This window comes from Antechinus flavipes, chromosome 2 (genome assembly GCF_016432865.1).
Source record: "Antechinus flavipes isolate AdamAnt ecotype Samford, QLD, Australia chromosome 2, AdamAnt_v2, whole genome shotgun sequence".
NCBI classification, from domain to species: Eukaryota; Metazoa; Chordata; class Mammalia; order Dasyuromorphia; family Dasyuridae; genus Antechinus; species Antechinus flavipes.
The window spans coordinates 165,768,308-165,789,037 of NC_067399.1; the positions used below are offsets into that span (position 1 = coordinate 165,768,308).

General features: G+C 32.2%; 1 protein-coding gene across 1 annotated transcript in view; it reads left to right on the forward strand.

Moving 5' to 3' along the window:
• TASP1 (taspase 1) overlaps positions 1 to 20,730 on the forward strand; it is a 244,821-nt gene that overhangs the window by 207,636 nt on the left and 16,455 nt on the right. Inside the window, exon 13 of the mRNA XM_051975909.1 lies at positions 2,396 to 2,469. Within this exon, the coding sequence (XP_051831869.1) occupies positions 2,396 to 2,469 (74 nt within the window). The remainder of the gene's footprint in view (positions 1 to 2,395; positions 2,470 to 20,730) is intronic.

Here is a 20,730-nt window from a genome sequence, read left to right on the forward strand (position 1 = left end):
TCTTTAAAAAATAATCTTGTTATTTAAATTAAATTAAATGAGTTTTACTTACTATTATTGAAATTCAAACAAGAAGCTGTATTATTGTTATCCTGATACTACTATTACTAGTACTGCTACTGCTACTGCTACAATGACACAATTTTACAAGGGCTAGACAGCATTGTAAGCAATTTACAGTTATTAGATCATTTGATCCTCACAACACGAGGAAGTAGGCACTATTATTATCTTCATTTTACAGATGAAGAAACTGAGGCTGAAGTTGGCATTTTTTGTAGTCACACAGATAGTGTCAGAAGTCAAATTTGAACTTGGGATTTTCTGCCCCCAGTTCTAGTCCTCTATCCAGAGCACCATCTAGTTTTTGAATAAAAAAGATTGGCTCAAGTAACTGAAAATTAGAGTTTAGTGTAAATATAACATTTGATGTAAATTTTACATTTGAAAGAATTTAACCAGTAATAGTATTTTATTCAGCTTTTTAACAATAGCCCTAAATTTTACTATTTCTGACTTTTCTAGGGAAAAAGAATTGTCTAAGGCAAATTTTCCAGGTGAAGGCTTTCATTCTGGCAGTAAATCATTTTGGTTTGTCACTATTCTAAATGATAATCTAAAGCCATTTTCAAAAAATCTAATGTGTTGTTTTCTAAGAACTTAGAAATTAGCATTTGCCAGATATGAAAAAATTTAACATGGAAATACACTAATTCTAAGGGCAAGAAAATATATGAATTTATTAAACTTGTAAAATTTGATTATGTTAATTAACTTATTTGTGATCATTTGAATGTGGTCTGGTTGGAAATTTATCTTTGCTGAGCAAAATTATTTCTCATAATACAAATTAACTGTGCAATAGTATGGAGAGGTAGGACTAAAAATACTTGGAATAACAAGATTTGTTCAGGCACCTGTGAAGCATACATTTATACATAAAAACTGTAATGTAATATGCTTATTATTCTCTTATTAAAGAAAGTTTATGAAAGACTTCTACTTAAAAACAATTTGTTCACTTTATTTGACTTGCTATCTATTCTAAAAAGTAATAAAATTCTGTTCTCTTCGAAAATATTTCATAATTCAGACTTTAAGTTGGCAACCTTTCTTCCTCATGTTGAATAACTGAGTATTACTATATTACTATATTTTGTGAAGATTATTATAATGAAATACTACTAAAAGAAATATTTTTTTACATGTATAACTCGTCTTGTAGGATAAAAGTGGTTCTTGAAGACTTGAGTAATTTCAATTTTTGCAAATTGGCTTGCATTTTAAATTATCAAGGTGGTTTGCTATTTTATAGAGCCTTATGGATTTTGAACAAAGCAAAAAAATATTTTCTTATTTTACTCCCTTTTAAATTTTTCTAAGTTTACTTATCAATGATTATCATCCTTTACTTGGGGACAAGGATGAAAGTGGATTTGAAAAAATGTCAGTTTTCTATGCAAATACAATTGCAGTGTCATGATGGAGAGGGAAATTCAGCAAAACTTGTTGAATCCAATGACTCTTAGAAGATTGAATATCCCACACTTTGTGTATAGAAGAAAAACCATCTGTAAAAATTTGCTTGCTTGAGTTGCGTGATGGGAGATTTCTTATACCCTTCAGTTGAGAGTCTGCTGAGCAGATTGGCAGATTGGGTGATTAATTAATTATGAGGGAATAAGCCACATTACTAAAGAAAACTTTTTTTTTTTCCCCTCCTGGTTTTTTCTTCCACAGATGTCTGGCAAAAGCTTCAAAATCTTAGGATCACTGATCCTAAAGTTGTGTCTGAATTCAAAACTTGTCTTCAGGCTTAATTGGCTTATAGATGTAAACAAACTGATGGCCAAGTATTCATAGGATTTATTGTTGAGTAATGCGTTTTGACCATCATAGACTTCTGACATTTTTAAAAAGACAGGTGTAGAGACATTTTCTTTAAAGACTTGTTTGGTGTACCTTGGAAAAAATACACTTTGGTTTGTTACTATGCTCAGAAAATTATTTTTAAAAGAAACTATATAGAACATTACATTCACTCAGTTTGTATACTTATAGGTCTTTACAAAAATACTGAAGGTTCTAAAAAGAAGAGCTTTTATTTCTTATATGTAATAATCATAAATTTTGACAAGGAAGAAATTTAGCTTTCATTCCATAATAAATGGTATTACATAGCTGTAAGTATTAAATCATTCTTGACATTTATGCATAGTTTAATTCAAACCAAGGAAGAAATGGAAAATATTGAATATTAATAATTATAGAAATGTTATCTTTAATTATCCTATTAAAATGCAAAGATTCATTTTAAACTCTTATTAAAATGCAAAGACTTATTTTCCATTCTTAATATGAATTCATTTATTTGTATTTTTTCCTCTTATGATAGTGGAGTTTCTATGGAGTCATACAACTGAGAGCATGTGTGTGGGATATATGTCAGCCCAGGATGGTAAAGCCAAGGTAAGCAGTTGAAATTGTTTTGTAACCTGCAAAATCTAGAACCATTAAAATGTTATGACAAGCTGACTTGATTCAAGTGCATTCCTTCTGTCCTTCTCTTTGGCAGTACTTAGAGAATAGAACTATGGAAGAATAATGATGAACAGCATAAGATATTAAAAAACTACCTAAGGGAAGTTTGCAGGCCTGCCCCTATTTTGCCAAGGTCACATTTAACAGCTGCTTGTTTAAACATAGATAAGACAGTGCTACTTTTTTGATATCATATTTTTTTCCTTTCAGAACAAATGGGATTTGTTAAATGCTTAAGCCTCCTTTTTTTTTCCCCATAAAAAAATCTTTAAATATTATATTGAAAATATTTGTATTAGGTGATTTTAAAAACATGATTTTTCTTAATATATATACATATATATTTGTATATATCTATATATATCTATGTGTAGATATCTATATAAAGACCTCATAGTTATTTCCCGCTCACTGTTCCATATTGGATATTTCCTTGTGACAAAAAAAATCAGTAAAAATGCTTACTGCAGAAATTATATCTGACAGCATATATATAGTCTGCTTTGTTTCCTCCTGCTGTACTATAATGATAGACATTTCATTATCTTTTTTCTTTTATTTTTAGTAGTTTTTCAGTTACTTAGAATTCACCTTTTAGTGATATTTTTATTTAAAAATTTTTAGCTTTCTGTGCATACTCTTTTTGTTATGATTATTTCACTTTAATCACTTCATTTTAATTTCCCCATGTTTCTTTGTGTCTGTAGACATTGGAGATATAATTGGTTGTGTTGTGTATGGCAACACTTCAACTAAGAATATATGATGTGATCAATTAGGATTTTTTAAAAAAATTTTATATCCTTACATTTTGAAATTGTTTGGACAAGCAGGCTCAGAAAGTAAATTCTGATCAAATAAAATTGTCGTTAGTAAGTACCCAAAGACGTCATGAACTGGCCACTCATAGTTAGAAAATATTATTTAGCTTTATATTTTTATGATTAGCTAGAGAGTTCAGACAGTATATAGATGTCTTAAGTTCTGTTCTGATTATAGGCTTACCTCAAAGAGTCAGTACATTAATAGAAAAAAAAAATTTGAGAACCCCACTCTTTTGTTTTATCCTCACCAGAGTCTACATTCCAATTAATAGTTATTTTTTTGGTAGGTGAACTAAAAATTAATTTGTTTCCTGATAAATGGAAATCTAAGTTCTCTAGTGATCAGTTATAAGATTTGAACTTAGAAATTGGGGATAAAGAAATTATAATTCATATGAAAAAAATTTTAAATTAATTCTTTACATTAATAACATATACTATAATAGGATAGCCATCTTGGCTGCCTAGTGCTTTGAGTGTCACACACAAGTTAAGATCTTTAATATTTAAAATTCATAGCTTTTACTCAGGTAGTGGGCTAGGCACTGTGGCAAATACAAGTTTGTCTTCAAGGAAAATATAATTTAATAGATCAATAGTGCTTTCTTGGAGTCAACTAAAACAAATTATAATTCTTCAGTCTTGTTTTTTCTCCAACTTAAAAACCCTTAGAGTCATTTTGAAAAACTTATTTTTTCATTTAATGACCCTAGTAAAATATATCTAAGTGCTTTGAAGGAAATACTTAGAGCTCAGTTGTAGAATATTGAAGTTTCCATCATTCCTTATGTTGTGTCCAGATTCAAAATAAGATTTAGACAGGCAAAAATTTATGGCATTGAATGAAGCATTAAAGCCAATAGTGTTGTGTACAGTAATACTTATAAAGTCCCTTGTGAGGAAGTGTTCTTGTTATTCCCAGCTGGTGGTGGCCTAGAGAAGACTCTTTAATATTTAACATGAAATCTGGCTAGTAAAGAGAGCTAACAGTGCAACATCATGCCTAAAGATGTTTTGCTCACAGTTGCATCGTTTGACATCTGGTGTATATTGTTTTCATATTGCTGGTAAATTCTCCAGCTGGTAATCTTGATTGGGCTGACAGACACAGCTGCTCCTCTTGCTTCACTTTTAAATTATGTTTTTGACCTTCCTTGAAGAGAGTTAATCCCTCTCCCTTTCTTCCTCCTTTGAGCCTGTGGCTGCAAATGCTTTCCAGAGAAAAACCACAAATGCTTTGGCTGCTGGTTTCTATTGATCAAAAAATCATCTCTTCTGTCATAAAGGCTGGAATTTTGTTGTATTGCAAGTAAGACAAAGTTATAGTTGGGAAACCAGGCTCAAAAAAGAGAGCAGGCAAAATAGTCTTTTTAAAAGAATAAATATTTGGCATGGTTCCACTCTTTCCTGACTAATATGAAAGCATAATTATTGAATTAGTTAGTACTCATGATTACTAGTTTTCAAAACAGTTTTCAGACTATTATGAGAGTTCTAATATCAAAAAAAGTAAGGCTGTAGGGTTAGAAAATTATCTTCACTTATTCTCTGTCTTTTAAAGACTATCTGCTTTCTGTCCATCATCAAACTTGAACACCAAATCCATTCAGAAAAGAGGTTACTTGTGGTTTAACTCAAGTAAAATATTTGAAATAAAGGTTACCTTGCAATCAGAATATTAAAATAGTCAGAAGCTTTACTTGTTGTTTTAAAGAGGAATCGTTTTATTAATTAATACTTAATTTCCAAAGCAACATGACATATGAATGTCCTCCACAATTATATTTCCATGAGCTTTTTTTCTAACTGCAACAATATCTATCAGATATAAAGAACATACCCTCTCTCTGATAAAATCTCTCAATCACAGAATTCTGAAAATGGAAGGAGCCTTAAAAGCTATTCATTCTGACTCCTTCAATGGATTCCCCCTCTTTCATCCCTATCCTGTCACTTATCTTCATTCTCTCCCTATTGGTTTTTTTCCCCTAATGCTGCACTGTCACTTGATTCTTCTATTCCTGTTAACTATCATCCTAACTCTCTTCGGTCTCTTGTGGCTAAACTTCCCATAAGAGAGATCTGCTATAGATACTTATGCTTCTCTCATTTCTTAACCCCCTACAATCTGGTTTCTGATCTCAGCAATCCATTAAATTGCTTTGTTTAAGGTTACCAGTGATCTTTTCTTTGCCAAATCCTTTTTTAAACCCTCATTCTTCCTGTAGCTTCTCAGTAGCTTTTGACCTATATGATCACTCTCTTCTCCGGAATACTCTTTTCTCTCTAGGTTTTCAAAATACTCTCTTCTACCTCCTTGACCACAAAGGAACTCAAGTTCCTTTGCTAAAACTTGTCCAGATCACATTCTCTAATTAGAAAGGGTCCCACAGGGCTTTTTTCTAGGTCTCCTTTCTTTTTTACTTCTCTTGGTGATCATATCAGCTCCTTTGGATTTAATTACCCTCTCTGTGCTGATGATTCTCAAGTCTCCTTTATCCTGCTCTAGCCTCTTCACTCCAGTCTTTTATCATGAACTTTCTTTCAGACATCCCAAACTGGATGTTCATGAGACATCTTAAGTTTAACATGTACAAAATTAAATTCATCTTTCTCCTTAAATTCTCTCCATCTCCTCTGTTCCTTTTTACTATAGAGGGTAACATTATCCTCCCAGTTCCTTGAGTTCAGCCACAGGTGTATTTCCCCCCTCCTCACTGTCTCTCACCCTCTGGGTTGAATCTATTGAAAAGGCCTGTTTATTTCATCTCTCAAACATCCTTCAAATATGCTCCTTTTTCTCCTTTAATACTGCCAGTGCCCTGGTATAGACCCTCATCATTTCATGACTGGGTTATTACAGTAGCCTGCTGGTGGATCTGCCCACCTTAAGTTTCTGCCTATTCGAACCCATCTTTCATTCAGCTACCAAAGTGATTTTCTTAAAACATAGGCCTGACCATGACCCCCCTATTCAGTAAACTTCCTGTAGCTCCTATGGCCTCCAGGATCAAATGCAAAATCTTCTCCTTTGCATTCCGATTCCTTCCTTGCCTTTAAAATCTTGCAACTTACACCCCTCTTATACTTTTTGATTTAGTGGCACCTCGGCACTATGCCACAAACAAGACACTCCATCTCTCAGTTCCAGGTATTTTCTCTGGTTCCCCTCCTTACTGGAATGTTCTTCCTCTTCATCTCCACCTACTGACTCTCCTGGCTTCTCTCTATTTCACACTAAAAGCTTATCTTTTACCAGAAGGCTTTCCCAACCCCTCTTAACTATAGGCCCTTCCCTCTTTTAATTATTTCCTATTTATCCTGCATGTAACTTTTTTGTATGTTTGTTTTTTTCTCCCCCATTAGTCAGTGAGCTTCTTGAGGATAAGGACTATCTTTTGTCTCTTTTGTATATCCCTAGTGATTAGCATAGTGCCTCCACCCCCCAACACACACACACACACACACACACACACACACACACACACACACACAGTAAATACCTACTTGATATTTATTGATTGGCTGAGAGCTACTATTTAATCTAACTGTGCTCAAAAAGTAATCATTCCCACTCTAACATACCCAACAAATGTCATGTTGGCTTCTGTTTGTAGATCTCATGTGAAATGATACTCGCTGCCTCCAAAAGTGGTCCTTCTACTCTGACACATCTCTAATTATTAGGAAGTTTTTTTCTGACATCAAGCCTAAATCTGACTTGTTGCAACTTATATCCAGTGTTCCCATTTCTCTCCTCTAAGGCCAACCCAAAGGTCTAATCCCTCTTCCACATAATAGCCCAGCAAATTCTTAATTAAACACAGCTATCATATTCCCTTAAGTCTTTCCCTAGGCTAGGGAGACATCTCCAATTCTTTAGCCACTCTTCATATGGCATCGACTCAAAGCCCTTTAACGTCTTGTTCATCCTCATTTGGATGCTGTAGCTTAAATTTGATGCCCATAATTGAATGCAGTGGTATTCCAGATGTAATCTGACCTTTTTAGAGTACAATGGGCATATCATTTCTTTATTCTTGGAAGCTCTTCCTCTAAATACAGATCCAAAAAATGGCATTAGTTATTTTTGGTGGCCACCTCACATTTCTGACTCATAATGCATTTGCAGGCACTAGAACACACAAGTATTTTTCTGAAAACTTGTCATCTAATTTTTCTTCCCTCACCTTTTTCCTGTAAAGTTGATTTTTTTGAATCCAAACATAAGACCTTACATTTGTCCTTTTTGAATTTTATAGTATTAGAATCAGTTTGATGATCTAATTTGGCAAGCTTTTGGGGATTCTGATCCTTTCATAGAGCATATTATCACTCCCAGTTTTGTGTCATTGCAAATTTGAAAAGCTTGCTATTATGTTTTCATTTAAATCATTGATTATTAACATGCTAAGAAATACAGAGTTAAGCACAGACTCGTGGAACACTCCTCTATCGACCTCCTACCATGTAAACATTGAACCATTAATGACTATTTTGAGTCTGATTAATCAGCCAAGTCTGAATTAAATAGTATTATTAGAAACTTTATCAAATACTTTGCCTAAGTGACCTGAATCTACCATATGTCCATGATGTACCAATTTGGTTGTCCCATCAAAAAACAAAAATAAGATTGTAATCAGTAGTTTCTTTTGTGGATATCCATTAACTACTTTTAAAATAATCCATTCTGGAACTTTCCCAGAAATTACATTTAACTTACTGGCCTCAAGTTTGTAGACTAGTCTCTTCCCTTTTTTGAAAATTTATTCTTCTCCAGTCCTGTCCATTTTCTCATTTTGCAGAGAGTTCTGCAATCAGATTCTGAAAGTGAATCAGCCAACAATGATGTAGTTCATCTAGCCCAAATGGCTTGAATTCAAGGATAATTTGGTGCTCACTTGCTGTCTCCTTACTTGTCTAGGATATCTACTCCCTGTTAACCATTTTTGTTTTGTCCTTTCCAGCCCAAAGATCATTCTTCTTGGCAGAGAAAACAGAAAAAAAAAGTAAGAATCAAAGAGTTTCCTCTACCTTCTCTCTTGTTAACACAGACATTGTTAGATGCCATAAAAACTTCTTTAAAAATCATGATAGGTGTCTTTAAGTAAAATAACTCTGAGCCATTGTTACATGCAATCTAAGAACAGGAAAATTTGTCTAATTAAGAAGGCAAAATATTTTATTAGACAAAATACCAAGCTAAGAATAAATAGACCAAATTCTCATTCTGCTCCCAGAGGAAGTTTGGATAAGTCATATTAACCTACCTGAGTTTCATCTTTGTAAAATGAGAGGGTTGATTTGTAAATTTATAACATTCTTTGATTCTTATATTTATCGAGTCTTGTGTGTATTAATTTAAAATGTAAATATTGATATTTTATATAGTACCTCTTTAAAGCTTTTTGTAAACATTTTTGTGGCAGAAAACATTTTATTTTTAATATATGAAGTCACAGAGGCAAAAGTAAGTAAATTAGTTACTCTGGCCTTGTGAAATGAAGGACTGAGCAAGGACTATAGAGAGTGAGCATTGATTTCTCTGACTGTTTTTTCCACATGCAAGATTTCTAATATCACAACACTGCCAAATAATATTCAACTTACTGTCATCTAAAAGGGTTTTAAAAATTAGCTTAATACAACTTGTTATTTAGAGATCATATAGCTCTCTCTGTTGCTGAAAGAACTGGAGGAAGTCACAAAATAAAAATGACTGAGTTCCACTACAAATTTATGTTGTCTGATATTACTTTGTTCTTATTACAAAAAGGAAGGACTCTTACTCATCCCTTAATTGAGTCTCTATTCCATTTCCTTCTGCAGCCATTTCAAACTTTCTCTCCTTTCTTGAGTCCTCTACACCATATTCTAGATATATTTCTCTCAGGGTTTTGTTTGGTTGAGTTTGGTGGCACTACTCTTTCTTAAGTTTTCTCTCCATTTTCTGGCCATTGCTCACCTTGCTTTGCTGGATCATCACTTATATCATGCCTCTTTACACTTTGGTCCTCTTCTCTTCTCTCTCTGTACCCTCTCACTTTGTGACTTAAATGACTTGGTAGATAGAGCTCTGGACTTAGAGTAAGGAAACTCTGAATTCAAATCCTATCACTGCTTTTTTTTTTTTTGACTAAGAGCATGTCATGTAACCTATTTCAGTCTTAGCTTTCTTATCCTTAAAATCAGGATAATAATAGTAAGGACATTGTGAGGATCAAATGAGATAAAGTTTGTAAAATGCTTTTCACACCTTATAAAAGTGTTATAAGTATTAAATGGTTGTTATCTTTATTATTGGTCTCCCATGGGTTTAATTTTGAACTCTATACAAAACATTCCTTGATCCCTATCTGCAGTCCTGTCTTTTTCCTGGGTGATAGTCATGTTTGACCAACTTGTTATTTGACATTTGAAATCGGATGTCCTGTAAGCCTTTCAAATTTAACATATTCAAAATAGAATTTATTATCTGTTTTTCAAAATCTACCCTCTTCCCCAACTTCCTGATTTCAGATGAGGGCACTATCATCCTCCCAGTCACACATGTTCTTAATATTCGTGTCATTCCTGACTCTTCACTAGCATTCACCCATATGTTCAATCACTTGCCAATTCTGGTTGCTTCTACTTTTAAAACATATTTTGCATCCATGCCTTTCTCTTTGTTCATGCAGTCACCTCATTCAAACCACATCACTTTTTCCCCTGCATTATCCTTTTCCCTGCCTCAAATCTTGCTTCATTTCATCCTCCATATAACTGTCATAATAATTTCCTAAAGTATAAGTATAAACCACATCACCCTCATGCTCAATAAACTCTAGTGGATTTTTTTTTTTATCACTAGAACTAAATATGAATTTTCTTTGGCATTTAAAGACCTTTATAACCTGGCCCCAATCTGCCTTTTCAGTTTTATTGCGTATTATTCTCCTTCATCTTCCTTGTGGTACTAACCATAGTGTCCTTCTTACTGCTGCTCATAGTCAATTAGAAAGCATTTATTAAGCCATTTAATATGTTCCAGGCACTTTGCTAATATCTGGAAATACAAATATAACCAAAAATAAAGACTATACTTATCCTCAAAATTTTATATTTTATAAATAAAATAAATATAAATATGTAAAAGAAAGGTAGAAAGGAGACAAGAAGAGAAAGAAAATACTCGACACCAAGGCATGAAGAAAAAATCCAAATGGGTGTAATGAAGAAATAGATGCCATGGGCATTCTCCTTAAATGGAGCTTTTATGAGGAATTGTATAATCGGGAAGAGGGGCCATTCCCAGGAGCTTTTGAGGTGGAAATTCCAAGGCTGAAGTGATTTTCCAGGAAACTGTTTCTGAGGCATGATGGAGAAATTCATATGGAGATGTTGCAGGATGGGAAATGTATTCCTTTTCCCATCCTTGTGTTATTGTATTAGTATGTACTCCTTCCTCATCTTTGCCATTTAAATCCCTCATCTCCTTTGAGTTTTGAAGATAGGAATTCATTATTTGGCAAAAACTTGTTGGAAAAAATATAAAGCTACTGCTTGGGCATGGACCAATATTTTATGCCATTACCAAGATAAAGTTAAAATGGATATATGACCTAAATATAAAGAGAGATGGTACAAAAAAATTTCAAGAACCTTAGAACATAGCATACTTAAGGATAGGTGAAAAATTTATGAATAAAGAAGAGGTAAAGAGCAGAGTGAGGTGAAAATGGATAATTTCAGTTATATTAAATTTTAAAAATTTTTGTACAAATAAAACAAATGGAACCAAGATCAGAAGGAAAACAGAAAATTTAAAGGGAGTAGAATTTTATAGACAGTTTCTCAGATCTCTATTTAAAGGTCTCATACCTAAAATATATAAAGAACTTGGTAACATCTCTAAAAATACAGGTTGTTCCCCAATTGATAAATGTTTAAAGTATATGAATAGACAGCTTTCTGATGAAGTCAAAACAATCTGTAGTCATATGAAAAAATGCTCTAAATGAAATGAAAACAACTTCGAGATATTTTACATTTATCAGATTGGCTAAATGATTGAAGGGATATGTGGTGAACATTGGAAGGGATATGGAAAAATTGGGTAGTAATTTACTTTTGGTGAATCTGTGAATTAGTCCAATCATTTTGGAGAGCAATTTGGAATTTTGCCCAAAGAATTATTAAGCTACTTATATTTTGTCCTAAGAATACCACTACAGAAATTGGAAGAAAAGGAAAAGAACCTATACATTCTAAAATACTTAGGGCAACTCTCTTTATGGTAGCAAAGAACTAGAAATTGTGGGGATGCTAGTCAATTGGGGGATAACTGAACAAGTTGTGGTATATGATCATGATGAAATACTACTGTGCATAAGAAATGATGAGCTCAGTGGACTTAGAAAAAACATGGATAGACTTGCATGAAATAATGAAGAAAGAAATGAGCAGAACCAAGAAAATGCTGTAAATAGTAAAGGCAATAGTGTTTTAAGAACAACTTTAAGCCACTAGTAATTTCGACTATTATCAATACCCAAATTAACTACAAAGGATCTATAAAGGAAGATGCTATCTGCATTCAGAGAAAAAATTGACAAACAGAAGTATGTATAGGATGGTTTTATATATGTGTGTATACACACATACACTTGTGTCTAAAAATAGCCATTTCTAGGGCAGGGATGGGAGAGGGAACAAAGAAAGAAAAAAAGTTATATGATAACTATTGTGTATTTTAAAAGAATAGCAGTATGTATATTATGTATATAATGTGCATAATACAATTTCATGTGTAATCTTTTTTTCTATTCTGTGTTATGGAAATGTTATTTTGTTTTTAGTTTATAATAAGATTTTTTTAATTAAAAAAATATAATTAGGTCAATTGCCCCCTTCTGCATAAGACCTTTATGATCCTGTTAGCTACTGGACCCTTCATCCCCAAAGTCTCCTTGTATCTCTTTTGTATATTATATACATAGGTATGTGCACATTGTCTTCTTCCATACATCATAAATGCCTAGATAACAGGGACTATTTCACTTCTGATTTTATACCTTGATTGTTTAGTATATTAGTAAGAACATATTGAAAGAGGCTTCTTATGACATTTGCTGCCTTTGTGCCTTTGGGGGAAAAAAACCTATTTGTCTTCTCTGCTGTGTTAGTGCAGAAAGTACTAGAAACAGATGCAGAAGACTTGTTCAAGACTTGTTACTACAATCTCTCACTATCTATATAAGTTATTTAACTTTTCTTTCTTCATTTTTGAAATGAAAAGAATAATACTTGCACCAGTTACTTCCATAAGGTTGTTGTGATAAAAGTATTTTGTAAATATAAATTATGCTGTTGTTATTTATAAAATGGAAATAGTCTTACCTGCTAACAGAAGAATAAATCAGAGATCCTATTTAATTCTAAGTATATTTTGTTTTATGAGGTTTTTTTGTTGTTGTAAATATTAGTATTATAGAAGCAGATATATCTGAATTTGACTTGCAGTGCAATATTATATAACTTCATTATTAGTACCTACCATTATTTGTTTCCCACAAGGAAAGGATTCCAGCATTCTTAAAGGATTAAAAATCTAATTAGAGACAGTGTAGATGAGATTTCTGAAGCCATATTATGACTTAACTTGCCTAAGACACAGGCATAAGGGAAAGAGTAATAGTATAAAACATAGTACATGAAATAGGAAATTATCAAAAGAAATGGAAAGAAAATCTAGGAATAAGAGATTGGCATTGTGTCAAATTTAACTTATAAATGTAAATCAATTGGAAGAACGAATAGAGGAAATCCCAGGGTAAGATGAGAGGTGGAGAACACATTTGTGTCTCTAGGGCCAGACTTTAAACCTACAATTCATTCTAATAGGATAGTTAAGAACCTTCGAAATATCTTGTGGCTCAGTAGGGCACCACCTCATTATTGCCGCAAGATGTGTTTTGATGAATTCTGTGTTTTGCCTACAAATTTGCTTTAAAGATCACTTCACTGAATGATTTTATTTAAAACAAACTGTCTCCCCCCAAAAGTAAACCATCAGTCACTTCTGACCTGGGTTAGGCTTTTTTCCTTTTTTGTCAGGGAGGGGGTTGTTTATTTTAGGAATTTCAGGATTCCACTAAACATGAGAGAGCAAAGCACCTAATTGGTCTGTTTGTTGTGAATCCTATAAAATAGATTCCAATTTTATGATAGTGCCTGACTGATGGCACATAGAGATTTTCAGGGACAATAACCTAGATTTAAAGGCAATTGCCTAGACCAAGAATAGCCTCTGAACAAATTATAACTGTTTTTAATCACCTACTTCTTAGAGTATCCCTTGCAAATAAACAGTTCCTACTTCCTAGCAACAAATTGTATTTTACAAGATAGTAGGTTATATGCTACTAATAGGTGATGTACTCAGAATACATCTCATAACATTTGTCATTTTGTAGACTAGTTGCAGGAATTGGGCATAAATGATCCATTTGTTCCTTTAAAAAAAAAAAAAAACTATTATTATTTCCAAATGTAGCAAGTTAACTTTCTGCTCCATCCATTTAAATCTGGCTCAGTTTGGGAGATCAGATTTTTAGAAATCTAGCAGAATATTCTGAGATAAATGTGTGACACACACATTTGCACATCACACACACACACACACACACAACACTCTCTTTAATGATCCATTTATCTTTGGCAAAAGAAACAACTTTTTTGTAGTGGTAGGTAACAATTTTGTTTATGTCCAGTTAGCCTTGTATCTTAAGCTTTTTCCAAATGATTCATTGTTTATTCCACTCAAGAAAGAAACTAAACTAGGAAAAGTATCAATCATTTTTGGCAAGTTCAATAACCTTTTAGAGATTTGCCTCTATGTATTCTTCATTTAACGATCTTTAATATTAACATCATATGTCCAATTTGAATGTATTGTGGAATATGGTGTAAGATAATATGGTCTAACCCTAATTTCTGCTAGACTTCTTTCCAGTTTTCCCAGCAGTTTTTATTAAATAAGGAATTTTTTTCCTAGGTAATTTGTTTTTCATTTTATCACCTACTGGATTGTTAGAGTCTATTGTTTCTTATTCTCTCTTGTCTAGTCTGTTCCATTGGTCTCTTTCTCTCTATTTTTGAGCCAATACTATATGGCATTGATGACTTCGACTTTATAACATAGTTTGAAGTCTGGAAGTATTGTTTCCCAATTATCTCTAATTCTTTTCAAATCTCCCTTGATTTTCTAGATCTTTTGTTTTTCCAAATAAATTTTGTTATTATTTTATCAAACTCTATAAAGTATCTATAAAGTAATTTGGTTGTTATGGCATTAAAAATGTAAACTAATTTTCATAGTATTGTCATTTTTATTATATTGGCACACACCTAAGGCACAAGTTTTGAATATTCCTGTTAAGTTGTTTTTTTTTTTGTTTGTTTTTAATTTTTTTTAAAGAAACACTTTGTAATTTAATCTATATGAATTTTTATGTGCTTGAGGAGAATAATTAACAGATATTTTACACATTCTGGAGTGGATTTGGAATGGAATTTGTTCTTGTAATTGATTCTTGAGTTTTGTTAATATTATTTTGTGACCTGTAACTGTGCTGAAACTGTTAAATGTCTCAGTGTTTTTGCCAATTCCCTCGGATTTTCCAAGTAAACCAGAATATTAGAAAATAGAAATGGTTTTATCCCCACTTTACCTATCTTTATGCCCATTTTTTCTTGTCTTACTGCTGTTATTAGCATTTACAGAAGAATATCAAATAATAATGGGAAGAGTGAGAATTCTTGCTTCATCATATATTTATTAGAAAAGGTCCTAGTGTATTCACATTATGTTTGCTTTTGATTTTAGATAGATGCTTTTTATGATATTAAAATAAAATCCCTCTATTCCTGTACCTCATAAGGTTTTAGTATAAAGGTTTGTACTTTGTCACAGGTTTTTATGGCATTTACTGAGCTGATCATGTGCTTTTAGATATTTTTGTTTTTATGTGATTAATCATGTTGATGGTTTTCATAATATTGAACAATTATTGCATCCCTGATCATAATGAAAAATTTCTTGGATAAATTGCTGTAGTTTATTTGATAGGATATTCTGAATCATTATTCATTAATTATATTGGTCTATAGTTTTTTTCTTTATTTTATCTGTTCCCAGTTTAGACATTAGGATTATATTTGTCTCATAGAAGGATTCTGGTATGATGTTATCTTTCTCAGTTTTAGAGAGTACCTTGTGATACTAATTGGTGAGAGTAATGTGTGATTAATATGGATACTATTATTTAAACATTTGAAATTAATCCATCAGAATCTGGAGTTTTGATTTGTTTGGTTAGTTGTTTTTGTTTTGTTTTGTTTTGGTTTGGTTTGTTTTGTTTTGGTTATTTCTTTATACCTATACCTATTTCCTTTTCTAAGATTAGGTTATTTAAGATCTCTATCTGATCTTCTGATAGGTTGAATATTTTATATTTTTGAGTGCATTCATCTATGTCTTTTGTATTCCCAGTTTTGTAAATTTATAACTTACAAATCTATTCTAATTATTCTTTTTTATTTCCTCTTGGCATGATCTATTTCACCTAGTTCATTTGATATTTTTACTAATATGTTTTTTTCTTTTTAAAAAAACCAGATTAGCTAAGGATATAGCAATTTTATATCTTCAAAGAGGCTTTTAATTTTTATCATTCTATGGGTTTTTTATTTCTAATTTATGTATTTTCTTCTAATTTTTAATATTCTCTTTGGTGCTTACTTTAGATTTTGTTTATTTGTTGACTTTTTAATTTACTAAATGCATTTTCAATTCATTGTCCTTTTTTTCCCCTATTTTGTAAATGTATGTTTGCAAGGATGTGAGTTTAACCTGAGAACTATCTTAGCTGCAACCCAGAAGGTTTTCATCATTATAATTTTCTTTTAAATAGTTAAGTATTTCAATTATTTGTTGTTTGACACATTCTACTTAGTATTTCATTTTTAAGTCTTCCTTTATTCTGTGTCTTTTTTTTTAATGGTCCTTTAACCAATTGTGTTTTTTTTTTTTTTTTTTTTTTATGGTCTGCCTTTTTACATTTGTATGTAATATTTCTGTTCCCTCATACTTGGTCAATTTTTATAAGTTTTATGTGGTGCTGAAAAATATATATATTTTTTGCCATCCCATTTAAAAGATAGATCTTTTTATTCTAGCTTCTCCAAGAATTGATTTGGTTTTGTATTTTCCCTTTTGTTTATTTTTTGGTTAGTTTTATCTAAAATTAATAGTGGTCTTCTGTCACTATTTTATTACTATCTATGTCTTCTTATACCTCAGCTAATATTTCCTTTATGAATTTGGGTATATTTGCATGTAGTTTTATTACTTATTCTGATTTGTTTCTGATTCCTTTTAATATAATATTGTTTCCTAAGTTATCCCATTTTATATTTTGAATGTTTTTGTTTATCAGATAGCACAATTGCAATTCCTGCTTTTTGGGATTCACTTCATGCTTAGTAATTTTTTTTCCCTATCCCCTCAGTTTAACTTTGTGGATATCTGTGTTTTTTATTTATTTATTTATTTTTAATATACCTTTTTATTTACAAGTTATATGCATGGGTAATTTTACAACATTGACAATTGCCAAACCTTTTGTTCCATTTTCCCCCTCCTTCCCCCGACACCCCATGGCAGGTTGACCAATACATGTTAAATATGTTAAAGTATAAATTAAATACAATATAAATATACATGTCTTTTTTTTAAAATTTTTAATTTAATTTTATTTAATAATAACTTTGTATTGACAGAATCCATGCCAGGGTAAATTGTGGTATATGAATGTTATGGAATATTATTGCTCTGTAAGGAATGACCAGCAAGATGAATACAGAGAGGCTTGGAGAGACCTACATGGACTGATGCTGAGTAAGATGAGCAGAACCAGGAGATCATTATACACTTCGACAACAATATTGTATTGTATTTTTACAACGATGTTGTAAAAAATTACTACAACATTATCCCTTGCACTCGCTTATGTTTCTTTTTTTCACCTCCCTCCCTCCACCCCCACCCCCAAGATGGCAAGCAGTCCTATATATGTTAAATATGTTGCAGTATATCCTAGATACAATACATATTTGCAGAACCGAACAGTTCTCCTGTTGCACAGGGAGAATTGGATTCAGAAGGTAAAAATAACTCGGGAAGAAAATCAAAAATGCAAATAGTTCACATTCGTTTCCCAGTGTTCCTTCTTTAGGTGTAGCTGTTTCTGTCCATCATTTATCCATTGAAACTCAGTTAGGTCTCTTTGTCATAGAAATCCACTTCCATCAGAATACATCCTCATACAATATCGTTGTCGAAGTGTATAATGATCTCCTGGTTCTGCTCATCTTACTCAGCATCAGTCCATGTAGGTCTCTCCAAGCCTCTCTGTATTCATCTTGCTGGTCATTCCTTACAGAGCAATAATATTCCATAACATTCATATACCACAATTTACCCACCCATTCTCCAATTGATGGGCATCCATTCATTTTCCAGTTTCTAGCCACTACAAACAGGGCTGCTACAAACATTTTGGCACATACAGGTCCCTTTCCCTTTTTTAGTATCTCTTTGGGGTATAAGCCCAATAGAAACACTGCTGGATCAAAGGATATGCACAGTTTGATAACTTTTTGGGCATAATTCCAGATTGCTCTCCAGAATAGTTGGATTCGTTCACAACTCCACCAACAATGCATCAGTGTCCCCGTTTTCCCGCATCCCCTCCAGCATTCATCATTATTTTTTCCTGTCATCTTAGCCAATCTGACAGGTGTGTAGTGATATCTCAGAGTTGTCTTAATTTGCATTTCTCTGATCAATAGTGATTTGGAACACTCTTTCATGTGAGTGGTAATAGTTTCAGTTTCGTCATCTGAAAATTGTCTGTTCATATCCTTTGACCATTTATCAATTGGAGAATGGCTTGATTTTTTATAAATTTGAGTCAGTTCTCTATATATTTTGGAAATGAGGCCTTTATCAGAACCTTTAATTGTAAAGATGTTTTCCCAGTTTGTTGCTTCCCTACTAATCTTGTTTGCATTCGTTCTGTTTGTACAAAAGCTTTTTAATTTGATATAATCAAAATTTTCTATTTTGTGATCAGTAATGGTCTCTAGTTCATCTTTGGTCACAAATATCTCCTCCACAAGTCTGAGATAAACTATCCTATGTTCCTCTAATTTATTTATAATCTCGTTCTTTATGCCTAGGTCATGGACCCATTTTGATCTTATCTTGGTATATGGTGTTAAGTGTGGGTCCTTACCTAATTTCTGCCATACTAATTTCCAGTTATCCCAGCAGTTTTTATCAAATAATGAAATCTTATCCCAAAAGTTAGAATCTTTGGGTTTGTCAAACACTAGATTGCTATAGTTGACTATTCTGTCTTGTGAACTTAACCTTTTCCACTGATCAACTAATCTATTTCTTAGCCAATACCAAATGGTTTTGGAGACTGCTGCTTTATAATATAATTTTAGATTAGGTACAGCTAGACCACCTTCATTTGATTTTTTTTTTCATTAATTCCCTTGAGATTCTCGACTTTTTATTGTTCCATATGAATTTTGTTGTTATTTTTTCTAAATCATTAAAATATTTTCTTGGAAGTCTGATTGGTATAGCACTAAATAAATAGATTAGTTTAGGGAGTATTGTCATCTTTATTATATTCGCTCAGCCTATCCAAGAGCACTTAATATTTTTCAATTATTTAAGTCTGACTTTATTTGTGTGGAAACTTTTTTGTAATTTTGCTCAAATAATTCCTGACTTTCCTTTGGTAGGTAGATTCCCAAATATTTTATGCTATCAACAGTTATTTTGAATGGAATTTCTCTTTGTATCTCTTGCTCTTGGATTTTGTTGGTGGTGTATAAAAATGCTGAGGATTTATGGGGATTTATTTTGTATCCTGTTACTTTGCTAAAATTATGAATTATTTCTAATAGCTTTTTAGTAGAATCTCTGGGGTTCTCTAGGTATACCATCATATCATCTGCAAAGAGTGATAGTTTGGTTTCCTCATTGCCTACTCTAATTCCTTTAATCTCTTTCTCGACTCTTATTGCCGAGGCTAATGTTTCTAATACAATATTGAATAATAATGGTGATAGTGGGAAACCTTGCTTCACTCCAGATCTTACTGGGAAAGGTTCCAGTTTTTCTCCATTGCATATGATGCTTACTGAAGGTTTTAAATATATGCTCCTGACTATTTTAAGGAAAAGTCCATTTATTCCTATGCTCTCAAGTGTTTTTATTAGGAATGGCTGTTGGATTTTATCAAATGCTTTTTCTGCATCTATTGAGATGATCATATGGTTTTTGTTTGTTTGGTTATTGATATAGTCAATTATGTTAATAGTTTTCCTAATATTGAACCAGCCCTGCATTCCTGGTATAAATCCTACTTGGTCATAGTGTATTATCCTGGGGATGATTTTCTGTAATCTTTTTGCTAATATTTTATTTAAGATTTTAGCATCAATATTCATTAGGGAGATTGGTCTATAATTTTCTTTCTCTGTTTTCAGCCTACCTGGTTTAGGTATCAGTACCATGTCTGTGTCATAAAAGGAGTTTGGTAGGACTCCTTCAATCCCTACTTTCTCAAATAGTTTATTTAGCATTGGAGTTAATTGATCTTTAAATGTTTGATAGAATTCACATGTAAATCCATCTGGTCCTGGGGATTTTTTCTTAGGGAGTTGATTGATAGTTTGTTCTATTTCTTTTTCTGAGATGGGAGTGTTTAGGATATTTACTTCTTCCTCTGTTAGTTTAGGCAAGTTATATTTTTGGAGGTATTCTTCTATTTCATTTAAGTTGTCGAATTTATTGGCGTAAAGTTGGGCAAAGTAACTCCTAATTATTGCTCTAATTTCCTCTTCGTTAGTGGTGAGTTCTCCCTTTTCATTTTTAAGACTAACAATTTGATTTTCCTCTTTCCTTTTTTTAATCAGATTTACTAAGGGTTTGTCTATTTTGTTGGTTTTTTCATAGAACCAACTCTTACTTTTATTAATTAATTCAATAGTTTTTTTTTACTTTCAATTTTATTGATCTCTCCTTTTATTTTTAGAATTTCAAGTTTAGTGTTTGACTGGGGGGTTTTAATTTGTTCCTTTTCTAGCATTTTTAGTTGTAAGCCCAATTCACTGACCTTCTCTTTCTCTATTTTATACAAATAGGCCTCTAGAGATATGAGATTTCCCCTTATTACCGCTTTGGCTGCATCCCATACATTTTGGTATGATGTCTCATTATTATCGTTTTCTTGGA